This window comes from Haplochromis burtoni, unplaced genomic scaffold, assembly GCF_018398535.1.
Source record: "Haplochromis burtoni strain Fernald_Lab_line unplaced genomic scaffold, NCSU_Asbu1 Contig_44, whole genome shotgun sequence".
NCBI lineage: Eukaryota > Metazoa > Chordata > Actinopteri > Cichliformes > Cichlidae > Haplochromis > Haplochromis burtoni.
Genome location: NW_024582405.1, coordinates 1,988,760 through 2,009,772, shown reverse-complemented (window position 1 = coordinate 2,009,772; position 21,013 = coordinate 1,988,760). Strand labels below are relative to the sequence as shown.

General features: G+C 41.7%; 2 protein-coding genes across 12 annotated transcripts in view; one reads left to right on the top strand and one right to left on the bottom strand.

Moving 5' to 3' along the window:
- The window catches only part of LOC102294821 (RAB3A interacting protein (rabin3)), a 16,709-nt gene extending 8,534 nt beyond the window's left edge, over window positions 1-8,175 (top strand). For 6 of the 9 annotated variants that reach the window (XM_005921045.2, XM_042220177.1, XM_005921046.2 and 3 more), the window contains 12 exons: window positions 658-774; window positions 1,084-1,250; window positions 1,327-1,492; window positions 2,300-2,395; window positions 3,061-3,138; window positions 3,213-3,428; window positions 3,522-3,650; window positions 4,206-4,318; window positions 4,428-4,451; window positions 4,754-4,853; window positions 5,548-5,617; window positions 5,697-8,175. In XM_005921045.2, the coding sequence (XP_005921107.1) occupies window positions 685-774; window positions 1,084-1,250; window positions 1,327-1,492; window positions 2,300-2,395; window positions 3,061-3,138; window positions 3,213-3,428; window positions 3,522-3,650; window positions 4,206-4,318; window positions 4,428-4,451; window positions 4,754-4,853; window positions 5,548-5,617; window positions 5,697-5,779 (1,332 nt within the window). In that variant the 5' untranslated portion in view covers window positions 658-684 and the 3' untranslated portion in view covers window positions 5,780-8,175. The remainder of the gene's footprint in view (window positions 1-657; window positions 775-1,083; window positions 1,251-1,326; window positions 1,493-2,299; window positions 2,396-3,060; window positions 3,139-3,212; window positions 3,429-3,521; window positions 3,651-4,205; window positions 4,319-4,427; window positions 4,452-4,753; window positions 4,854-5,547; window positions 5,618-5,696) is intronic. The other 3 variants (XM_005921048.2, XM_014333226.2, XM_005921049.2) reach the window with 3 other exon arrangements.
- tmem19 (transmembrane protein 19) lies at window positions 8,166-21,013 on the bottom strand. Of its 3 annotated transcripts, none has more exons than XM_014333227.2 (8): window positions 20,964-21,013; window positions 15,821-15,968; window positions 14,540-14,653; window positions 11,832-11,969; window positions 10,392-10,468; window positions 10,132-10,309; window positions 9,476-9,685; window positions 8,166-8,468 (listed from the first exon to the last, which is right to left on the bottom strand). In XM_014333227.2, exons 2-8 carry the CDS (start codon window positions 15,948-15,950, stop codon window positions 8,308-8,310), a joined length of 1,008 nt encoding a protein of 335 aa, XP_014188713.1. In that variant the 5' UTR covers window positions 15,951-15,968; window positions 20,964-21,013; the 3' UTR covers window positions 8,166-8,307. The 3 variants fall into 3 exon arrangements, with proteins under 3 accessions (XP_014188713.1, XP_042076115.1, XP_005921113.1); XM_042220181.1 differs by lacking the exon at window positions 20,964-21,013 and adding an exon at window positions 17,769-17,892; XM_005921051.3 differs by lacking the exon at window positions 20,964-21,013 and adding an exon at window positions 16,763-16,987.

Here is a 21,013-nt window from a genome sequence, read left to right as displayed (position 1 = left end):
AGGTCCAGGGCTGTTTCTGCTGTGAGCACCATGCAGATTTTGTTTCCTCATTAATCTGCTGAAAATTCTTCTCTGTGCTCACCTTAAGTTTAACACCTCTGAATTTAACACCTGAACTCACCTGCAAGAGTTTGACAGTTTCAGGGTTTCACATGAAAAATAATCACAAGATTAAAACACACTGATGTTTTCTTTAATTCTGAGGTGGTGATTTGAATTATGCATGCCGCAGTACTCTGTGTGTCCAGCTGGGGCAGCAAACAGAGTGCCAGACTGTTACTTTTTTTTCCTTTTTTTTTTGCAGGTAGATGGTATTTTATTTTGTGGGGGTGTAGTCGTGAACCTGTTTGCAGGAGCGCATACAGAATCAGCTGAATTTCAGACCACCACTGCCTCTTACAAGCTTCGCATAAACTGGACATAAAGGCTCCATTTGAAAGACTTTTGTATTTGTCTGCGTTAACGAGAAACTTTTTAATTGCAAACTTGCAGCGAGTAGAGCGCTGACAGCTGCTAATTCACCAACAAACATCTTTTGAAGCCTGTTTTTTGGGTCCCCCCCGCTGTTAGTCACCAATTCTCCATCTGCAGTCTACTGAAGCGAGACTGCTGCAGCTTTCACACGACTCACGGCTCTGTGTGTGTGTGTCTGTTCAGAGTGTATGATGTCTGAGAGCAGTTGCTATGGCCTGCAGCAGCGGTCAGAACAATGCAGAGACTCTGGAGGGGTTCCACGAGGTGAATCTGGCCTCGCCCACCACACCTGACCTTCAGGTAAGGTCGGAGCTCCAGCCGTTCCCGTTAGCTCCCTGCATGCTTCACGTTTCAGGAGGTCCACTCTCGTAGTTCATCGTTCATCGGGTATAAAAATGTTTTTGTTTTTAGAAATCTGCGCAGCCTCCAAGTCTTCTCTTGTGCATGATTTAAAAAAAAAAACCCCAAAAAAAACAACCCTTCGCTGTCGAGGATTTTTTTGTGTCCTGTGTGGAAAAGTTCATTGTGTGTTTGTGCGTGAAGATGAAATATCATAAACTCACTGTTCTGGAATTTGTGTCACCCTGACTGCTTGTGTTTGCCCTGCAGAACCAATCGGATCAGCGCCCGGCCATCCGTCACACCACCCCGCCCACTTCTCTATATCGCACCCACTCTCTGGGAGCACCTCCTCCGGGCCTCCCCACCTCACTGCGAGCAGATCAGCTGCCCACTCAGCCGGTGTACTCAGCACCGCGGCACAGCCACAATGGAAGGTAACAAAAACACAGGCGCCTGCACCCAATCGATGAGCCGTAATCCGTAACTCACCTGTGCTGTTTCCCCGCACAGCGTGCCAGGCCTGGAGGCAGAGTCGGCCGAGTTCATGTCCGGAGAGGATGGGGAGGAGTGTGGTGCTCTGAGCGACAGCCTGTCACGGCTGCGCAGCCCGTCGGTGATGGAGGTCCGAGAGAAAGGATGTGAGAGGCTGAAGGAGGAGCTCGCCAAGGCTCAGAGGGTAGGGTGCGCTCACTTAGGGTTATGTCTTCATCACGCAGAAGACATCACAACGTCAGCTTCCCCCAGACTAATCTGACCTGAAAGTGACCTAATCATGACTTTAACTCAAGTTCTCGTGTTTAAGCTTTGAAGGAACCGTTCACCCCAAACTCAGGGATGCTTTTGTCAGGAGAGACAAAAGAAATAAGATCAAGAGCAGAGACATGAGAGAGGACAGAAAAAAGATGAGAGAAATAATTTAAAGATGGGCAGTCTTCAGAAATTATGAAACCGTAATTCAAAAAATAAATACAATTAAAATCCACAGACGTCTTTCATTAGGATTTATTTTATTTCTACCAGATCTTAGCCACAGTGCAGGAGGCAGTGCCCGTTTACTGTGACAACAGGATGTAAACAATGATCACGTCTTGCCTCAGCTGAGCTGTAATTTACTGTGTGCTTCTTCAGACTGGAAATAAAAAAGAAAATAGTTCCTGGAGAAAGGTTTGAGGTTTTTCTGAGTAACTGAGGGACGTTACTGCCACGCAACAAGACGAATGTTACTGCTTTCCTTTATGTTTGTGTGCGTGTGTATTTGTGTGTGTGTATTCACTACATCTCACCACAGCGTTCATTACTTTAGAGCGATATCGTGTAATTTTCAGAGTTTTATTTAAAAGCATGTTTTAAATGATTTTTTGTGTTAAACATGTTTCACTTATTTTAATTTCATCTCTTTGTTCGTTTGTCGACATGCTTTCATTTCCACATGTTCATTTGGTTGTCTTTCTATTGTGTTGCTGTGCGTGTGTGTGTGTGGAAGGAGCTGCTGTTGAAGGATGAGGAGTGTGAGAGGTTGTCTAAAGTCAGAGATCAGCTCGGCCAGGAGCTGGAGGAGCTCACCGCCAGTCTCTTCCAGGTCGGTCCACCTACCCTACGTCTGTGTCCTCTACTTCCTGTTTCCTTTCCTCCTCTTCCTCCTGAGGCACCGGACAGAAAGAATATGAGTGATTGACACAGGCAGTGTGAAAGAGGTGTGACGGGTTTAACAAAGCTTTTAGGTGAACTCTAAACATTTGGTTTTGTCACCCATCAGGCATCGCAAGTTTCCTCTAAATATGGGCAGATAATTGAATTTGATGAGAATGAAGTTAAATTATCATTTTTGTTCAGTCTAGCTTTTGTGTTGTATTATGGTAAAAATGAAGTGCAGCCTTTTTGCCTAACAACAGATAGCCCTGCTGAAAAGCTCAAACTCGACCACAGATCGAGGCACAATGCTAAAAACCTAAGAATGTTTCCACGAGTGTCTCCTGTGACATGTGAGGTCCAGAGCCGATGTGTCTGTGCTGAATGAATCTGTCCGGCGAGCCCTGAAAACGTGCTGCTCCAACTCCTCTTCCTCCGTGCTCTCGTTCACTCTTGGCTTTCTCTTGCAGGAGGTGTTGGGACTCTGTGTGCTTGTGCGTGTCTATAAATGCAGATTACCTTTATGTTCCTGTTCTGTGTTTTTGAGTTTATTTATGATATTTCAGTTGCACTGAGCTCGTTTAGCTGCTGATTCACCGTCTGTGTGTTTTCCAGGAGGCTCACAAAATGGTGAGAGAAGCAAACGTCAAACAGGCAAATGCTGAAAAACAGCTGAAAGAAGCTCTGGGCAAGGTGAGACCTCACCACTCCACATCAGACCAGACTGTTTACCTGCTTACTCTGAGGATTTCTGTTTCTTTCTTCAGATCGACGTCCTCCAGGCGGAGGTTCAGGCTCTGAAGACTCTCGTGCTCTCCTCCCCGACCTCCCCGGTGGGTGAGCTTCCCTCTGTGGGAACAGGAGGAGGCGTGAAGACTCCCTTCAGGAAGGGCCACAGCAGGAACAAGAGCACCTCCTCCGCCATGCTGGGGACGCAGCCCGACCCGTCGGCCACGCAGCCCATTGTACGCGAGTGTCGGGAGGTAAGAGGTGCAGCAGGAGGAGGAGTGCTCACGCTCCCAGAGCTTTTTCTTTAACAGTCGATGATGAGACTACACATAGTTTCTGACTTGCAGGTGGACGGTCAGCTGTTCAGCGAGTTCAAGGCATGGAAGGAGGAGCCGACGTTCGACCGAAGCTGCAGCTTTCTGGAGAGAATTTACCGTGAGGACATCTACCCTTGCTTGACCTTCAACAAGAGCGAGGTACATGACGACCTCCCGAACTCTTAAAAGCGCTTTATTAGGAGTAGAAAGACATGCAAACATGCACCCATCTGAGATTTCAGCACTGATATTATCATTTCAGTTTTTTTTGTTGTGAAGATCAAAATGTTTAGAAGGTTTAAAACTTGTGATCTGATCTCACAAACTCAGTCACTGTTTAGCTCAGATGATTAAAAGATGTTAGGTTTCTGTAGACAAAGCTGCAAAATGTTCGTTAAAGGTGCGTGCATCTGCCTTCTGGGGACACTGTCGCCTCACAGTAAGAAGATTTGAGCGTGAGTGGGTGGCGACCTGGCAAGGCGTGCCCCGTGCTCGCCCTCTGCCAGCTGGAAAAGGCTTCACCCGGTTTGTCTCGGTATGCGTTTGATTTGATTGTTTAAAAAAGTGCAGTTGACAAATGTGCAGGGTTTAGAAAATCCCAGGGAAAAGCCGGGACCGCTCTGAGTCCCCTGGAGATGCATGTTGACATGAATCAGAAAGATTCTGATACCTCCTGCGTCCGTTAACGCCCTCCTCTCCTCTCCTCTCCCCCAGCTGGGTTCGGCCATCTTAGAGGCCGTGGAGCAGAACACACTGAGTGTGGAACCAGTCGGCTTCCAGCCGCTGCCTGTGGTCAAAGCATCGGCGGTGGAGTGTGGAGGACCAAAGTGAGCACGTGCACATACTTGAACTCAAACACACGCACACACTTTCTCCCCTGCATTGAGCTTTCACTCCTTCATCATTACATCTCCATCTTCCGATTTCCTCCTCTAGTGGGCGCAGGTCTGAGCTCGTCACGTAAGTCTGACTCTCTCCCCCATTAGCTTTTTCCCTTTCTTTAGCCTCTCCTCAGTTGCTCCCCACCTCCATCCGGCTCTTCCAAACCCTCCTGCTAACTTATTCCCTCCTTCTAAACTTCTGTTCAGGATGTCAAAGCCATCCTGTCGTCCTCTTCTCCTCCTTCGCTGCCTCAAGCCGTGTTAGTTTTGCTCCTGTGTAGTTTCTGCTTTGTAGGAGTTTTTTTGTTTCTTCCTGTTAAAGTAACAGCTAACTCATGTTTTTTTTTTCTTTGTTTGTTTTTGTTTATGTCCATCTGGTAGAAAATGTGCCCTGAGCGGTCAGACCAAAACCTGCAAGCACAGAATCAAGTTTGGAGATTCGTCCAGCTATTACTACGTGTCTCCCTACTGTAGATACAGAGTGAGTGTAACACCCAGCCATCCACTCACACCTGAAAGCTTTACCTCCCCTTTATGTCCGGTCCATCTTTCCTGAGCCAGAACATTTTCTAAATTACTCCAAAGCTCAGTGAGCACTAAAACAATCCTGCCAGCTTCTTCCACCATCACTGTAAAAGTAAGAAAACAACTCTGGAGGTGATTCAGTGCATGTTACTGCACTTCTGCATGAGCAGTCCCTCTGCACGAGGATAAGAATGAAGAGCTTTCAGAATGACTAATTAAAGCAGCCATGCCTCTAACTTTAAGTCTTACACTTGTTATGAAGGATGAAACTATCCACAGAGACACAAACTGTTTTCTCTAAATGTGTTTATTTATTCTTCAAAGTTTTAACTTGGAGCCCCAAGTGAATGTCACAGGAGCTGTAGTTAGAAACCTCCCTCCATGATTTTTATTTTTTTTAAGTGTTTTTTTTTTATGTAAATGAGAAATTAGAACATAAATCTGAATACTTTAAATCGTCTAAATTAACAGAAACCTAAGTTTTAGCAAAATCACTAAGCTTATAGTTCAGCATGTAATCCTGTCCTCACATTAAACATAAGGAATAAATACGTTAAGTCTATAACTCTTTGCAGAGTAGCTTTGCATGACTTCACCTGAAGCTCAGAAACTGTTGACTGGTGTTTTCAGCAGTGTCCTCTCTCCTTCAGATCACAGCGGTGTGCAACTTCTTCACCTATATCCGCTACATCCACCAAGGGCTGGTCAAACAGCAGGACGGTAAGAAACGCGCCAGTGGATTCTTGTGGTGGCTCGATATCAGTGTGATTAAACTCCCTGCCTCCCTCTGTGTTTGCAGCAGAACAGATGTTCTGGGAGGTGATGCAGCTCCGCAGGGAAATGTCCCTCGCCAAGCTTGGCTACTACAAAGACCAGCTGTGACCGGGGCCGTCCTCCACTCACAGCAGAGTCTGAGCTGAAGCCCCGCCCCACCCTGGCTCTTGCCCCTCCCCCTTATTTTGTGTGAGTGTTTTTTGTGTGAGAGAGAGAAACTGTTTTCAATCATCACAAAAAAAGACTGAAGACTGTGATTTTGGTGCCGGTGGTCATTACTGATCTGGACTTCTTTGGGTTCTGAAACATGCAACACTCCAGTGTGTCAGAAAACTGACATGTTTCTAAAAAACTAACACTACAGACTGTTTGGTCATCAGTTACATGTGATCTCTGGAGAGATTCATGTGGGTTTTGAAGCCTCAAAGCGAGAAAAATATCAAAAATAGGTGTTAGAAATATGAGAATATCTGATAAAAGTCATATTTCAAGGGTGAAGTTGAACCGTAGAATAAAGTCATTGTTTTAAGAGGAAGAACGTTGTAAACAGAATCACAGAAACTGAGGAAAAATAACCCCTTTTGTTTACTGTTGTGGAGACGTCTGTGGCACCTAAAGTGGATGTTCGAGGAACTGCAGGTCGTGCTGCGCTTTCAGGTTCGCTTCAGGTTCCTGCTAGTTAACGGGACACATCTTCCTTTTTCTTTAGGATGATTTTTCAAAATAAACCGCCATTCATAACAGAAACTGTCATTATGGATTTATGTGTGGTGGCTTTCAAAGCAGACTTCACTTTCACCTTAAATACTACATGAAAATATTATTTCAGCAGTAAAGCTTTAGTAAAACTGCAGCCGTTTAAAATGTAAACAATTTAGAATATTTGGGTATATATATATATTTATGATAAAACTCATCGCAGGGAACAAGTGACAGCTGATGTGACAACGTCTCAGCTGAAGAATTCAGAATTACAATTCTTCATTTTTACAACCTAAATTTTGAATTTTTTTTCTGTAAATGTTGAATTTAAAATAAATTCATGACTTATTCTTAGTTATAATCCTTTAAATTATGTATTTACGTTCCTGCAATTTCAGCTTTAGTCAAATTAAAATGAACAATTCTTTCAACCTCCAAATTTTGACAATGTAATAATTAATGTTAAATTAACATGAATTTGAGTATTTTTACTTATTCTTGTCAATCTTTCATTATTCATATATCAAAAATTACAGAGTTTTTTTTCCTCATGTGAAACACTAAGTTGACTCACTCTTAGCACTTTGATTTTTCTCCATTGAAATTCTGCTCTCAGAATGTTTTTTTATTTTCAAACAACTTAAAACTGTTTTCCAGACTTTACATCAAATTATTGAGCTCTTTAATCATCAAATTTTGGGGCTTCTTGGGGTTTTTTGGGTCTGAAAAGTCTGAGAAATGTCAAATTTTGAGTTAAAGTAATTATAGCTTTGCTACAATACACTTTCCTCCACTGTTGGCGAGTCTATCATATATTTTCAGAGAGGGGAAAAAAGGTCAAGTTGTTATTATTTAGTAAACTTTGAATAAGCTTGTATTTTGAGTTAATTTAGAGGTCTCGATGATGGCAGAGTGGGATACAGTGTTTTTGTTTTTTACTTACAGAAAAAAGCTGCAGAAATAATCGAACATGTATCTGCAGGAGGAAGGACTTGATGTCGGCTCTTTGAGTTTCTGAGGGTTTTTGTTTTGTTGCTGGACATTAACATATCCTGCTGTGAAACAGGGCGCTCTGCAGCGAGCTCCGTGTGACCAATCAGGACTCGTGTAGATAATAAGCTGTGTGTGTGTGTGTGTGTGTGTGTGTGCGTGCGTGCATGCGCACCTGCTGTTCTGTAAACTTTATATATATATTAATTTAATCCTGACGTCTCTCTCTCGCCTGTTCATAGTCAATGTCACTCTCCCGGTTTGGTTTAGTGCCTTCTCTCTCAGACACTGAAATAAAAACAGTAATACCTCTGAAAATGATCCGTGGACTCCTCCACATTTTCTCTTCTTCGACTGAACTTTTACACGGCTGCATATTAACGACCGACCTTGCCTCCTCAGACGTACCCTCATGTCTCCGTCCACCGCGGATCCTCAACCTGAACTTTTGAGAGCAGTTTAACCTTAATGCTCCATCTTCCCTTTGCTGCTGTGTTCATATTCATCACAGCTCTGCAGACACAGTCACCAACCTTCCACCCTGCTGCCAGTTTTCTTTGTTTACGTCAAAATTACACCAGTTTCATTTCCTGATTTTTTTTTTTTATTTTTATTTTTTCACTAAATGGCAGAAACGTCATCTCATCTAAAACAAATCAGTCACATCCAGACTGAGGGGTTGGCAGTGAAGTTTAATACATCCATGGCCTCCTATGTCATGTTTAAAAACACAGTGGCTTTGAGCTGATGGTGTGGGTGCAGCTGATGGTGCAGGTGTGGCTCAGTTATTAAAACCTGTCTCTTTTTGTTTTTTGTTTAAAAAAAAATAAAAATAAAAAATGTTGGTCTCAGATGTTTAGTCAATGTTTGAATAACACTAATTCAGGCAGCCAGCAGGTCATAAAACAGGCAGACAACTGTGAACTGTGCTTTTTAGTGTCAGTCTATTGAGGCCACGCACCCCAGGCCAGCCCCGGCAGGATGAGCGCGATGAGGACAGAGGAGAACAGGTTGACTGCGTTGTTGTCTAAGATGGGTTTCCCGCAGATCCACTGGGTGGTGGCGGAGCTGTAGCTCACCACCTTCCCGATGCTCGCGTCAAAGCCTGAGGGGACACAGAAAAGTCAGAAAATCTCTGCGTGTCACTGCACGAAAGGAAATCCCAGCTGCAGAAAACGTTACCAAAAAGTTCAACTCTTTCTTTTTTTTCTTTTTTTTTTTTATTAGTCTGCAGATGCGGTTTACTTGTTTCAGTCAAGCTAAACAGGGACTGAGGTTTAGGAGAGCCCCTCTGAAGCTATGTTTTAATTCTGTTTAATTTTTAGTGAAATAAGTTTGAACTCCATGAGCTGGGATTTTCTCCTGAAACCAACAACATTCACTGAAGTAAAAGCTGCTTGATCTCTGAGGGCTGCTGAGTTCAATGGTTCAACTATTATAGGGAAAGAAACTGCAGAACTTCACTCTAACTGGGCATGTTTAATACTCTAAAAGGAAGCCACTCACTGTTCTCCTGCTTCCTCTGATCTCCGTATGAACGTCAAGCTTCAGCATCAGATTCAGTTCAATCTTATTTTTTACAGCAGCAAATCATCTCGAGGAGCTTCACATTGTGAGGTAAAAACCCAACAATCAGACGACACCATATGAGCAGGCACTTTGGCAACAGCGGAAAGGAAAAATCCTAACATCTGATTTATAATCAGCTCAAACTAAACTTTAATCTCATCTCTGTAACTCAGCAGTCAGACTGCAAACATTTGCTGTACGTTGCTGAGAATTGGTGTTTAAATCAAACTGATCTGTGTAAAGCTTCAGACACTGATCAATCATTGATCATGTTGTAACTGATCACACTGATGAAAAACATCTGTTGCAGCTGGATCTTGGAGATTATTGGAACAATTGAGTGAAGATGAGCCCGGATTGAGATTCAGTCAGTAAATGATGTCAAACAACATTTTAAAGGTTCAAAGTATGAACGCGACATCTGAATCTGTCTGACACATCTGGGTTTGCGAGACAGAATCAGAGGCTGTGTGGCAGATCAGGAAGTTTCTCTACGTATGCAAACACTTAACAACATTCACATGAGATCTGGCTCAAACCCACCCGAGTACTGCATGTGCGCCCCCAGGAAAGAGTCCAGCATGGACCCGAGCAGGCCGGCCACGCCGCCGTACACGACGATCGGCCACTGGGGGTCGGCCAGGTGGAGGTCGCTGACTGTTAGCAACTGCGTCACAAAGTAAGCCACACCCACTGCTGCCCCACCGAGGAAGCTGGCAACCAATCCTATGGGAGTAACGCCTCCGTTTGTTCCTGCAGGGAAAAAAAGCCCCAGAAAAATGAGGCAACTTATCTAAAAATGATTTTCAGCGCAAAAGGATGCATGATTAGGTCAACTGAAATCTAAAAACATGATTTCATTTTTTGTTTACTGCTGATCTTCTGTACGTACAGCCTTTTAATGAGATGCCACACAGCATGAAAAGAAGTGTTCATCTGTGGACTCTCTTCAGATAAATCAATGTGACAAGTCACATTATTAATGAAGCTCACAATCACGCCTCCTCGTCCTGATGAACGGTTGTGAAAATCTAATCTGTGTGTTTGGCTTCATGGAAAAGAGTCAATTCTCAGGAGTCCTGAGCTTCACAACTTAAAAAAACCCCAGTCTGATCTGAACTGTGCTGTGGGACTTTTCCCCTCTTTAACACAAAGTGGAACATTCACATCATTACTCCACCCTCTTACTGGCTCCTCACCTGTGGGGACTTCCTTCCAAGTGGTTATGAGTCTCGGTTTTGATAGGCTGAGGACTGGCCCCACCTCAGATGCCCAGGTGTCCCCGGTACTGCATGCGAGCGCGCCCAGTAGGGAGAGGCACATCCAGGAGGCAGAGTACTGCTTATTGAAATCGATGGGGATCTCACCTGGACCCACCTGAAGCACGAGCAGGAAATGAATAACTTTACTAACATTACGCTCACACAGAGCAGCTTATTTCCTGTGCTTCTCAGTTTACCTCGATCATGTAGAGCAGCGCCAGCTCAGTAGGAACACCTCCATTGCAGAAAACCTGAACCCAATTCCTCTGACCTCCTAAAAACAAGTAATTCACATTTAATTCAAACTGTTCCAGGACAACTGTTTAAGCAGCCCAGGTAAAAGGCGGTGGGTCAAGGGGAGTCACTAATCAGATGCTTAGTTTTTTTCCCTCTCTCAGCCACAGATCATTTAAAAAGCAAACTCGTCACATTGGCCCATTAAAAAAGCAATAAATAAACGTATTTAGTATAATAATGTAAAATATGTTATTAGTTTATTTAAATTTCATATGAATAAACTTAATATGCAAAATAATTAAATTTAAAGTTACATTTTCACCACTAGATGCCAGCAGATTACAGATTATGGTCAACAGAGGTCTATTTCCTAACCCCTCCCAATTAAATAGAGATCCTAGCTATGGTGGCTGCTGGACAAACGCATTTTGGCCAGCTACAAGAGATCCGAGTATTAAAGTTAGACGGTACTCCATAAAAGCTGTGACCGGAGTGCACGTTTCTACTGTTGTTTGTGAACACACTTCCTGATTTGCTGTCAGTGTACTCTGATGGCAAAGTGACCCTTTCCCCCGACAGTGAAATACGTCAGTTCACCGTTTACCTCAGCTGTGAATGCCGGGTAAGAAGCATCTGCCTTTATTTACTCTGGGAGAGGCTGGAAAACTTATGTTAGCTTATAACTAGCTGCTGTTGTTGTTGTTGTTTATCCATCTCATGTCTGATCTGTTGACGATAAGTAATTGTGAGAATATCGGACATAAATTAGCTATTTTACGTATGTTTTCGTGTGTTAGAGCCCTGACTTCAGTTCAGGAGACGAGGCTTAAGGTGAGGAGGAAGAAGATGATATTTTATTAAGATGACTGTGATGTCTGTTACCTCTTTGTTTCAGTTTGGGGAAAGGGGATCCCTTCTCAGATGATAAAACACAGAGCTGATTGTAGGTTTATGAGAATGCATCATTTAGTTAGAATTTTTTTGTTTATTTTTTAAACACAGTAATTACGCACATATTAATTTTTTGTTAAATAAACTAAAAAAAACCTAAAAAAACCCCCCCAACAAAATGCTGTTCCCTCGCTTAGACACACCTGTGCATGTTACAGGTGTGTCTGTTAGAATTGTTGAGGATGGCAGCAAAGTTTGTTATCAGCTTTAAATTTGGTTTCTTACAAACACAAGTGCATGCACAGCTTCAGCTCCGTTTCAGTCAGTGGAGCTGCTGATCGACGCTTTACTTCACCCACAAGCTAATGGTCGGATGCTTTGTGCCGCTAGTTTGAGTAAGACATCAAAAGTGTTTTCATCTCTCATTCTCTCTGTGGCTCCGCCTCCTCACTGTGTCACAGAGCTTCCACCAGTCTCTGCAGCACCTGTGAGGCCTTTACGTCTCTCACCTTCTTTGTACTCGGCGTCGATCTTCTTCTTCTGCGCTCCTCCCCAGCGGGTCAGTCTGGAGGAGGTGATGAAGAAGGCCAGCAGAGTGGAGAAGAAGCTATAGTTTGCCATCGTCAACACAAACCCCACCAGGAGGGCTGAGGGCACAGAAACGCATGTTAGCGCAAGCTCACCAGTCATTCAGAGCGTGCCGTTCTGTTGCCAAATGTTTAAAAAGAACAAACCCAGCTGAAGATGTCAAGCTTTACAAAAAAAACCAAAAAAAAAAAAAACCAAAAAAAAAAACCACCCCATAAAGATAGTTTCATTTTGCGTTTCCTGGAAGGCAGAAAAATCACCTCCCTTCTTCATATACTGTAGATCGCCTGAGCGTCACAGAGGCATCATTCAGCAGTGTAATAAATCAGATCAGTATCAGTTCTTTTCATAATTGCCTCGACTTCAGGCAGCAGCCTCGTGATTCAGTTTTCAGAATTGTGAGGTCTTTTGTGGCTCAAAGGAGATTGCAAAGAAAATCGTCTGGACTTCTTTAAGTTGCTTGAATGTCAAATCCATAAAAAGCAAAAATCAAAACTCTCAAGGAAAACTTCAAGAATTTAATGACTGTCACTTCACATGTGAAAACTTACAGTGCTGTGAATAAGTAACTGTCCCCTTCCTGATTTCTTAATTTTTTGGCACATTAGTTATATTAGCAGCACGGTGGTTAGCACTGTTGCCGCACAGCAAGAAGGTCCTGAGTTCAATTCCACCATCAGGCCGGGGTCTTTCTGTGAGGAGTTTGCATGTTCTCCCCGTGTTTGCGTGGGTTCCCTCCGGGTACTCCGGCTTCCTCCCACCGTCCAAAGACATGCACCTTGTGGGGATAGGTTAATTGGATAATCCAAATTGCCACTAGGTGTGAATGTGCGAGTGAATGTGAGTGCTTGTCTGTCCCTGTGTGTTAGCCCTGCGACAGACTGGCGACCTGTCCAGGGTGTACCCCGCCTCTCGCCCTATGACGGCTGGGATAGGCTCCAGCGCCCCCCGCGACCCTGAACAGGATAAGCGGACGCGAATGGATGGATGGATGGATAGTTATATTTAAATGTTTTGGATCAAACAAATTTTAATATCAGAGAAAGATAACCTGAACAAGTTCAATATCTACTTTTTAAATTATGATTTCATTTATTAAGGGAAACAGTCAACCAAACGTACCTGGCCCATGTCAAAAAGTAACTCATGAATTATTTGTAATTAACTACCGAGTTCAATTTCACTGCCTGACCTGCTGAATGAAGAAATATCTCAAATAGAACCAACACATCGTGCCAGAATCTAAAGAAACAGCTGAGAAACAAAGTCATTGATTTCAATCAGTCTGGAAAGGGTTACAAAGACATTTCTAAGGCTTTGGGACTCTAGTCAACCTCTGTGATTCTTCCCAGGAGAGATTGGCTAACCAAAATTACTCCAAGAGGTCATCAACGACCCATCAAAGAACCCAGAGCAACATCTAAAGAACTGCAAGGTCACAGTTCGTGATTCAACAATAAGAAAGGGATTGGGCAAAAAAATGGCAACAGTAGGAGAGTTCGAGGAGAAAAGCAGTGCTGAGCTAAAAGAACACAAAGGCTCGGCTCATATTTGGGAAAAAGAAAAAAATCTGGATGATACCCGAGAGTTTGTTGAAAGCATTCTGTAGATGCTAATGCAAGATTTCATCAAAATAATATCATACCAACAGTCAAACGTAGTGGTTGTGGTGTGATGGTTTGAGGCTGCTTTAGGATGCTTAATGGAGCCATGAAATCTGCTCTATACCAGAAAATCCTGAATGAATGATGGGAGCAAATGCTTTTTCACAGAACTGTAAACAAATTCCACAAAATAAACATCAAATGGAAGATATCAGCAGTAAGCTGAATATTTCAAACTAAAGACAGCAACGTGAGACGTGTGGAAAAATTCCCTCTGCTTGTCTGTTACACATATTTTCACAACTTTATCGAATTCAGGCTCTGGTTTACATTACAAGTACCGATTCAGGAATGAAAAGGTGTCTAATGTGAGAATTGAGTCCGTTCATGGGCCGATTTTGTGACAGCATTAATGTGGATTATGAGTTTTAGATCTTTAAAGTCCATGACTGTGGCCAGAAATCCAGTTTTCTGCTCTTTAACTCAAGCATATGAGAACAAGTCTTCTGTGACCAACATGACTTCAGTTTAATGGGTCACATGACGAGATCTGTGCGTCATCTGCAGACTCGTAGTAAGAGGTCTAGTTGTTTTCTGGTGCGAGTGCTGGAAATGCGTTACAGTCCTTGGTTTTAAATGCATCGCTTACGTCATATAATACCAAGAAAACAGGCAAAAGCAGCAGCCTGAAGAGCTTGGCGTGTTATCTGAAACTGAAAAATGGTTTGGATTTTTTAAAATGTGCCTCTTCTTGGAAAATATGTAAGTATTGGAGAATCCTCTTTATTTTAAAAGGTCATAGAATATCCCCCTTTAAAAAACAAAACAAACCAAAACACGCTCACCCACCACTTTATTAACCAATCACAATGCAGCAACTTAACGCAGTGTAGACACACACCAAACATCACAACTCTTCTAATGTTCACTCGAAATGACTTCATAACGGCTAAGCAGCGAGCCAGGCAGCCAAAACAACTTCCTCTGACATCACGCAGGTGGTAAAGGTGATGACAAATACTCACCGGCCAGCGCTCCCGATCGGTCCAGACTGCGTCTCTTCAGCGCTCGCATCGTCACCGTGAGGGGTACCAAGATGGAGAACAACCAACGCCACGGCGACACAGGCTGCAGCGTGCCTGAAAACAAACACACACACACCAAGACTACCATCAGCACCTCTCCACCCGACTGATCGTTTGAAGGATTTACTGAAGCACGTAAAGATCCGTTTTTATTTTTAAATTGATCACAGAGTGAAAAAGTTTTTATTTTAAATATTAAAAAGAAATGAGATGCACTTTTTTTTTTTTTTTTTAAATATAACTCATTGTGGGCTTTGGAGGTGATCAACTCCAACAACAGTGTCAGGTCACTCAAAGTGTAACAATCCAGTAACTGTGTCTTAATTTAAAACCATGCAGGGACTGATTTCAGTGGGGACAGCTGTAGAAGGGAAATCTATCTGATGATGATGATTTCAAAATAAAACCGGAGAGACGAGAAATGAGCTGATGTGCTTCGATAATGTAAGCTGTTGAAATAATTTAAATGTGGCAGGTGCAGCGGGTGGAGACGAGTGCAGAAGATTTACAAGATGGTAGTGAGACCCACTGTGATTTTTTGTGTGGGGACGGTGGTACTGAGAGAAAGACTGGAGGCCAAGGTGGGGTCTTCAGATTTTCACTGGGAGTGAGCAGGAGGAGAAGCTTAGAAATGATATGACGGACAGCTTAGGAGTGATGGAGGATATTGGACAAAGGATGATGAAGATGGAGGAGAAGGAGGAGGAAGTAGTATAAGAAGGAGAAGAAGAAGGCAGAAGAAGGGAGGAAAATCTTGGTGGAAATGCTGTAACATCTCTCGTCATTTGTGAAAATCTAATGCTTGAAGCACAAACAAATGCTCAATCACAAACATTTGAGTAACAGCATGAAACCCAAACTTTACTTATCATGTTGCTCAAAAGAAAGACCTGAGACGCTGACTCATTTTTATTCACCAAGTATGCGCACACATACAAGGAACTGAGTTTCTTCCTGACAGCTGTCAAGTTTGTCTTTCAACATACGCCTCGTGTCCTCATTGCCACGCTCTCTCTGTCCATGCACGACTGTGAAAAATGGTACTGAGGTCTGTTCAGCTTTTAACCCACTTCAGGAGAAAAAAAAAAATCTAAGTTAGTGTGAAAGGTATTCAGGGCACATGGAAGGGCGCATGATTTAATGGATTAACTTCCTGTTTGAAGGCAGTTTTAAGGAAAAGAAAACCCTTAAAGTGAAAACATTCCCAGGCGGACAGCTCACCGTAGAACGTGCTCATCGTGAGGGAGAGGATCCAGAAGAAGAGAGAGAGTGCCAAAGTGGCACACAGCACGATCATGTCAATCATCATGTTGATGGACTCCTTCATCAAGATGTCATTTTCAGAGTCCATGCTGAGGGACGGCCCGTGCTGCAGGACAGGAGGACAGAGTCACGTCAGTGTTTGTTAGATAGTTTCTGCTGCTGTAAGAAAACGATACTGCTACTTCAAGTTGGTCAGAACATGTTTAATAACAAAGTAAAAGTTCTCATTTTGCCTAGACTTTCATTTCTCCTTCAGAACAGTGCCTCAGAGCAGAAAATATAACCCTAATACAGCCTAAACTTCTTTTTATGCTTTATTTTGCTGTATTTTGCTTGCATTGTAAAACTACACAGCATTTAGGTTTGTTATTTTCTGTATTAAGCACCTTGAAGTTACATATAATAAAATATGCTAGTTAAATAAAAATATCATTCCTTGGAATAGGTGGCACTCATAAGAATCATGTTGTGCAGAAAGAGTCACATGACATGTAAAACTCGCCTCCTGGAGCCTGAAGCAGAGCCCAGCTTGGTACACCTCTCAGGTAACACCCTTGTGCCGCCTCATTTCAAACCTCCTGACTCTCCGCTGGCACTGGCTGACCTCAGGCTAGCCTGTACTCATCCTCCCTCTGCTCTGTTTAAATGAACTGCCTGAGAACCACTCTCTTAATTTGCCATGAAGAGAGTCATGAGGAGAGCGGAACCAAAACAAAGCGCCATCAGACCTCCCTAACATTGAAATTATACACCTAAATATGAGAACTAAGTGTTCTCAAATTAAACAAAGCAGAATAACACTCTAAAATAATATCAAACACCGGGCTGAAGTGTCAGTTTGGTACATGGGAATATATTTAAGCGGTACTTAAAAAAAATAAAATACATATATAAACTCACCGTTTATCTCCTGAGCCATCACGACTTGTCGGTTACACGCCCTACTTTAACGAGGAGGTTAGCTTTCTATTTTTTTAAGTGGAACAACTAACAGTAGTGTTTCTTACAAATATAATTAAAGAGAAAAAGATTTTAGCAGTGAAACCAAACGGAATTCAGAAGCTCAGCTAAAGCTTCCAGGCTAAAACACCTGCCGGAGGGAGAAAACACGACGGACCCACTTCCGGCAGCCAGCCACTGAGTTCTTAAAGGGACAGTAACCCAAATTACAGCTCTTTTTTGTTTTTTGTTTGTTTTAGGGTTTTGTTTTTGTTTTTTTAAATAGGTCGGCATAGGTGGAAACACGACAAAGCACAGGCGAAATCGGAATATTTCATCAATTAATAACTGTGTTTAATTGATAGCTGTATTGAAGATATTTATGAAGATATTTCTGGTTTAAAAACTTTTGTAATTTGGTGTCTACTCAGAAGACATTCCAAAGGTTTCGTGTTTTAAACTAAAAAAAAATCAAATTAAGGCAGTTGAGTCCCGTATAAAAATGAAAAAAGAAAAGAAAATACTAACGCTGCACCCCATTAGAGTCATCCATCTCAGCTCAGACTGGTAAGACTTGGATAATTAAACACCCACAACGTTATTTTTAAAGATCTTGCTGAGGTGCTCATGATCCTCCTTACAATAATTTGGCAATATTTCTGGAATTTGACCAATGAGGTTCATGCCTTTTGTATATCTAGTTTTCCTGGCATGTAAAGGCATTTTACTGTGCACACATACGTGGAACTTAAAATTACATTGACGTTCGTCTTTTGGATGTTTGAAAAATCTTGAAACCGATTTTGAAACATGTGGAGCAACCCTGCAAAAATTGGTGTAATCGAGTTTTTGTAGTGTTGCTTGTTTGGATTTGCAGCTTACTCTTTAAGAAGCTGGACTCAAGTAAAACATAAGGCAACAGGTAAATAACCCTTACAGACAGACTACATGGAAAGCGATGTCCTACCGTTTGATGAAACAGAATAATATCTATAATCATTCTTGCCATTCTTCTTGGAATTTCTGAGCTTCCAATGATCTTCAAGAGCTTTAAAGCTCCGCTCAAAATGCAGCCTTTAATCTACGATCCCATGGGAAATACTTCTCTTCCTGACAGCAGAGCACAGAGAGACCTCTGTTCTGTTCTGTTGTCTTGCATCACAGCAGAATTTTTTTTATCGGGTGTCTGATGAAAAATCAAAGATTGACACACTTAAGTCAAATCAATTATGTCCTATTGAGAATACAGTTGGAGATTTCAGAAGCTTCAAATAACAAGAAATATCTATCCACCGGTTTGATCATTTTCCCTTCAAATACCTCTGTAGGTACTGTGCGAATTATCATTTTATTGTGTGACGATTCGTGGTTGCCAGAGGATGAATCCTACCCACTCTGGTAATCCTCTGACATGGCCTTAATATTCTGTGAAATCTTCCCAACTCAAACTGATTGAAAGGCCTAAATCTTTCCACATTGTTGATCATGGTTTTCAGATGATGAACGTTCCCCAACCCCCCCCCCTCATTAAATTAGCTCCAGTAACTGCATGGCTTACCTTGACATTGTGTTGATATTCACAGTTCCCAGACAATTAACATACATTTTTATTGACACCACTTTTTGTTTAGTGCCATCATGGTGTTGACATTTTTTAATCTAATGTCTTCTCAGAGATACTGGATGCTTACAATGAATTCGTTGAGCAATTCAAAGTTCTGATATGATGAATCCTAACTGGATCCAAATTTTCATCTAATGCCAAGTTATTTTGTTTGCGGATATCATAATCTACTTGATAAAGTGAACAAAACCTTTGCACCGGTTGCCAGATGATCAGTCCCAGTTACTTTGGAGATCCCCTGGGCTTCACTCTTGTGCCTCCATGTGGTTTAAATTTCACGTTTGATATAATTTTAGAAACTGGACAGAGTTGATGGTGTTCAAAGGATGAATCCTAGCAAATGTTATCAACTCACTTCAGTTCAATTCAATTCCATTCATGTTTATTCATGGTTCCCAGATGATGATCCCAAAAATCTTTGGTAATCTTCTAATATTCCTTCAATTTACAAGAAAGTTATCAAACCCAGGAAATAAATGCTATCAATTCTGATAACCCTTTATGGTAAATAAATTAAATACATCCGTCATTAGATGCATTACCATGATGCTACATGCTAAGATGCATGGTTCCCTGAGGATAAATTCTTTAAGTTATGGTAATCCCCTGACTTTTCAGCTGGTTCCAATAGCTACAAAAGCCCAAAGCGAAAGCTACAACATTTTCTGTGCAACATCTCCAAATGAGCTTGGTGACCTGATTGCACATTGTTTTTCATGGTTCCCAGATGATTAATTCCAAATTCTTTAGTATTTAGTGTTGTTTTTGGCAAATAGTGTGTGAATATTACTGATAAAGCTCAATGTACACAGGAGCAGGCTGGCAGTGGGTTAAGACTGGTTTGTTTATTCACATTCCCTTCAGGATTAACTCTTATCACTTTAATTGGTAATTTGACTTTTCATCATTTTGGTTTATAGCCAAATATCTGTAACACTTAATCAAAAAACTGCTCAACAAGCTAGCATGTTAGGAATAAGACAGTGAACGGGATGTTAGTAATTAGCTTTGTCGTGTCACAGTGGTTCAAAATGATTTTCTGGCTAAGATATCATGGTGTACAGTGTGCTGAGGTACAGCTGATAAGAAAGGTCAGTTTACCTTCAACTCTTCTGTCCTTATTTTGGTTTATGTGGGGTGATTTACTATTTACCACTACAAATGGAAAGTCAGTCTGAGGCTCAGGGGATATTCACTGCAGTCACAGGTATTTGCACATAAATTAAAGTCTAATTATAGTTGACTGTGAAGCTCAGCTCAGCTTTAACTACCACATTGTTGAGATCAGATGTATTTCTGTTCCACTGCATTTGTACAGGCTAATAAAAGTGATTCTGTATCTGCCAACATTTTAAAAGCTTTTCTGTGTAATGAATGTGGAGCAGTTTGTACACATTACACACTTTTAATACCAGGGTTAGAACAGATTGTGTCTCATCATAAAAACACCTCAAACAGTATATATGACATAATTTCATATCTTTTTTACTTATTTAAGCCCCCCCTGTGTGTTTAAATGCGTTTAAATAATGTTAAAGTTCTGTAACAAAAAATACCAATCTTGGGATTTTAAAAAAGTATATTATAATTACTCTTTTTTTGTTTTGTTTTGTTGTTGTTATAATTACTTAGTTTCAGCCAGCAGCAGAAATTGAGACTCATAAGACCACAAAACATTTTTTAGTCTTGTATTGCATAGTTTTGGTGAGGCTGTGTGAATTGTAGCCTTTGTTTTCTTTTCTATTTTTAGATGGCAAGAGTGGCACCCAATGTGGTCTTCTGCTGCTTTAGCCTGGGTGCAAAGTTTGAGTTTGCAATGCTCTTCTGCATACCTTAGTTATAACAAGTGGTTATTTGAGTTACTGTTGCTTTTTCTCCCACAGAGCTGCAGTTTACTTCATATTTTCCTCTTTTTTGGACTGTCCTCTGTAAATCCCAGACATGGTTGTGTTAGAAAATCCCACCAGATTAGCAGTTTGTGAAATACTCAGACCAGCCCATCTGGTACCAACAACCACGCCACGTTCAACCCAGTTAAAATAATGTTTTTTCTCATTCTGATATTTAGTTTGAATGTCTGCAGGTCATCTTGACCACATCTAAATGCATCGAGTTACTGCCACAGGATTGGCTGAATAAATGTTTGTGTTTGTGTTACCAAAGAGTTGAAAAGGTCTACGTAATAAAGTGGCCGTAGAGTGTATATCCAAAACTATAAAGCAAAAATGATTTAATGTTTTTAACAAATTACAATAGACTAAATACTCAAAACAAGAATTTGTTTAATTATATCTTCCTCCCACTGATTCACACAGGTGCACAAACCTGCGGATAATTTACAGCTCAGATTTCTTGTAGCCTGGTCTTATGCTCCAATATTAAACCCACACACAGTCATAGTGGTGATTTAATATCAGTAGTTTATTTTGAATACACACCATAAATGTCTATCAGTCAAAAACATTAACTGAGATCAAACTATGAACACACACACACTAGAGGAAAGCTATTGAAGGAAAGAGAGATTATGCCACCTACCGAGCAGCGACGAGCGGAGGAGGATCAGAGGAGATGTGGTTTGTGCGAAA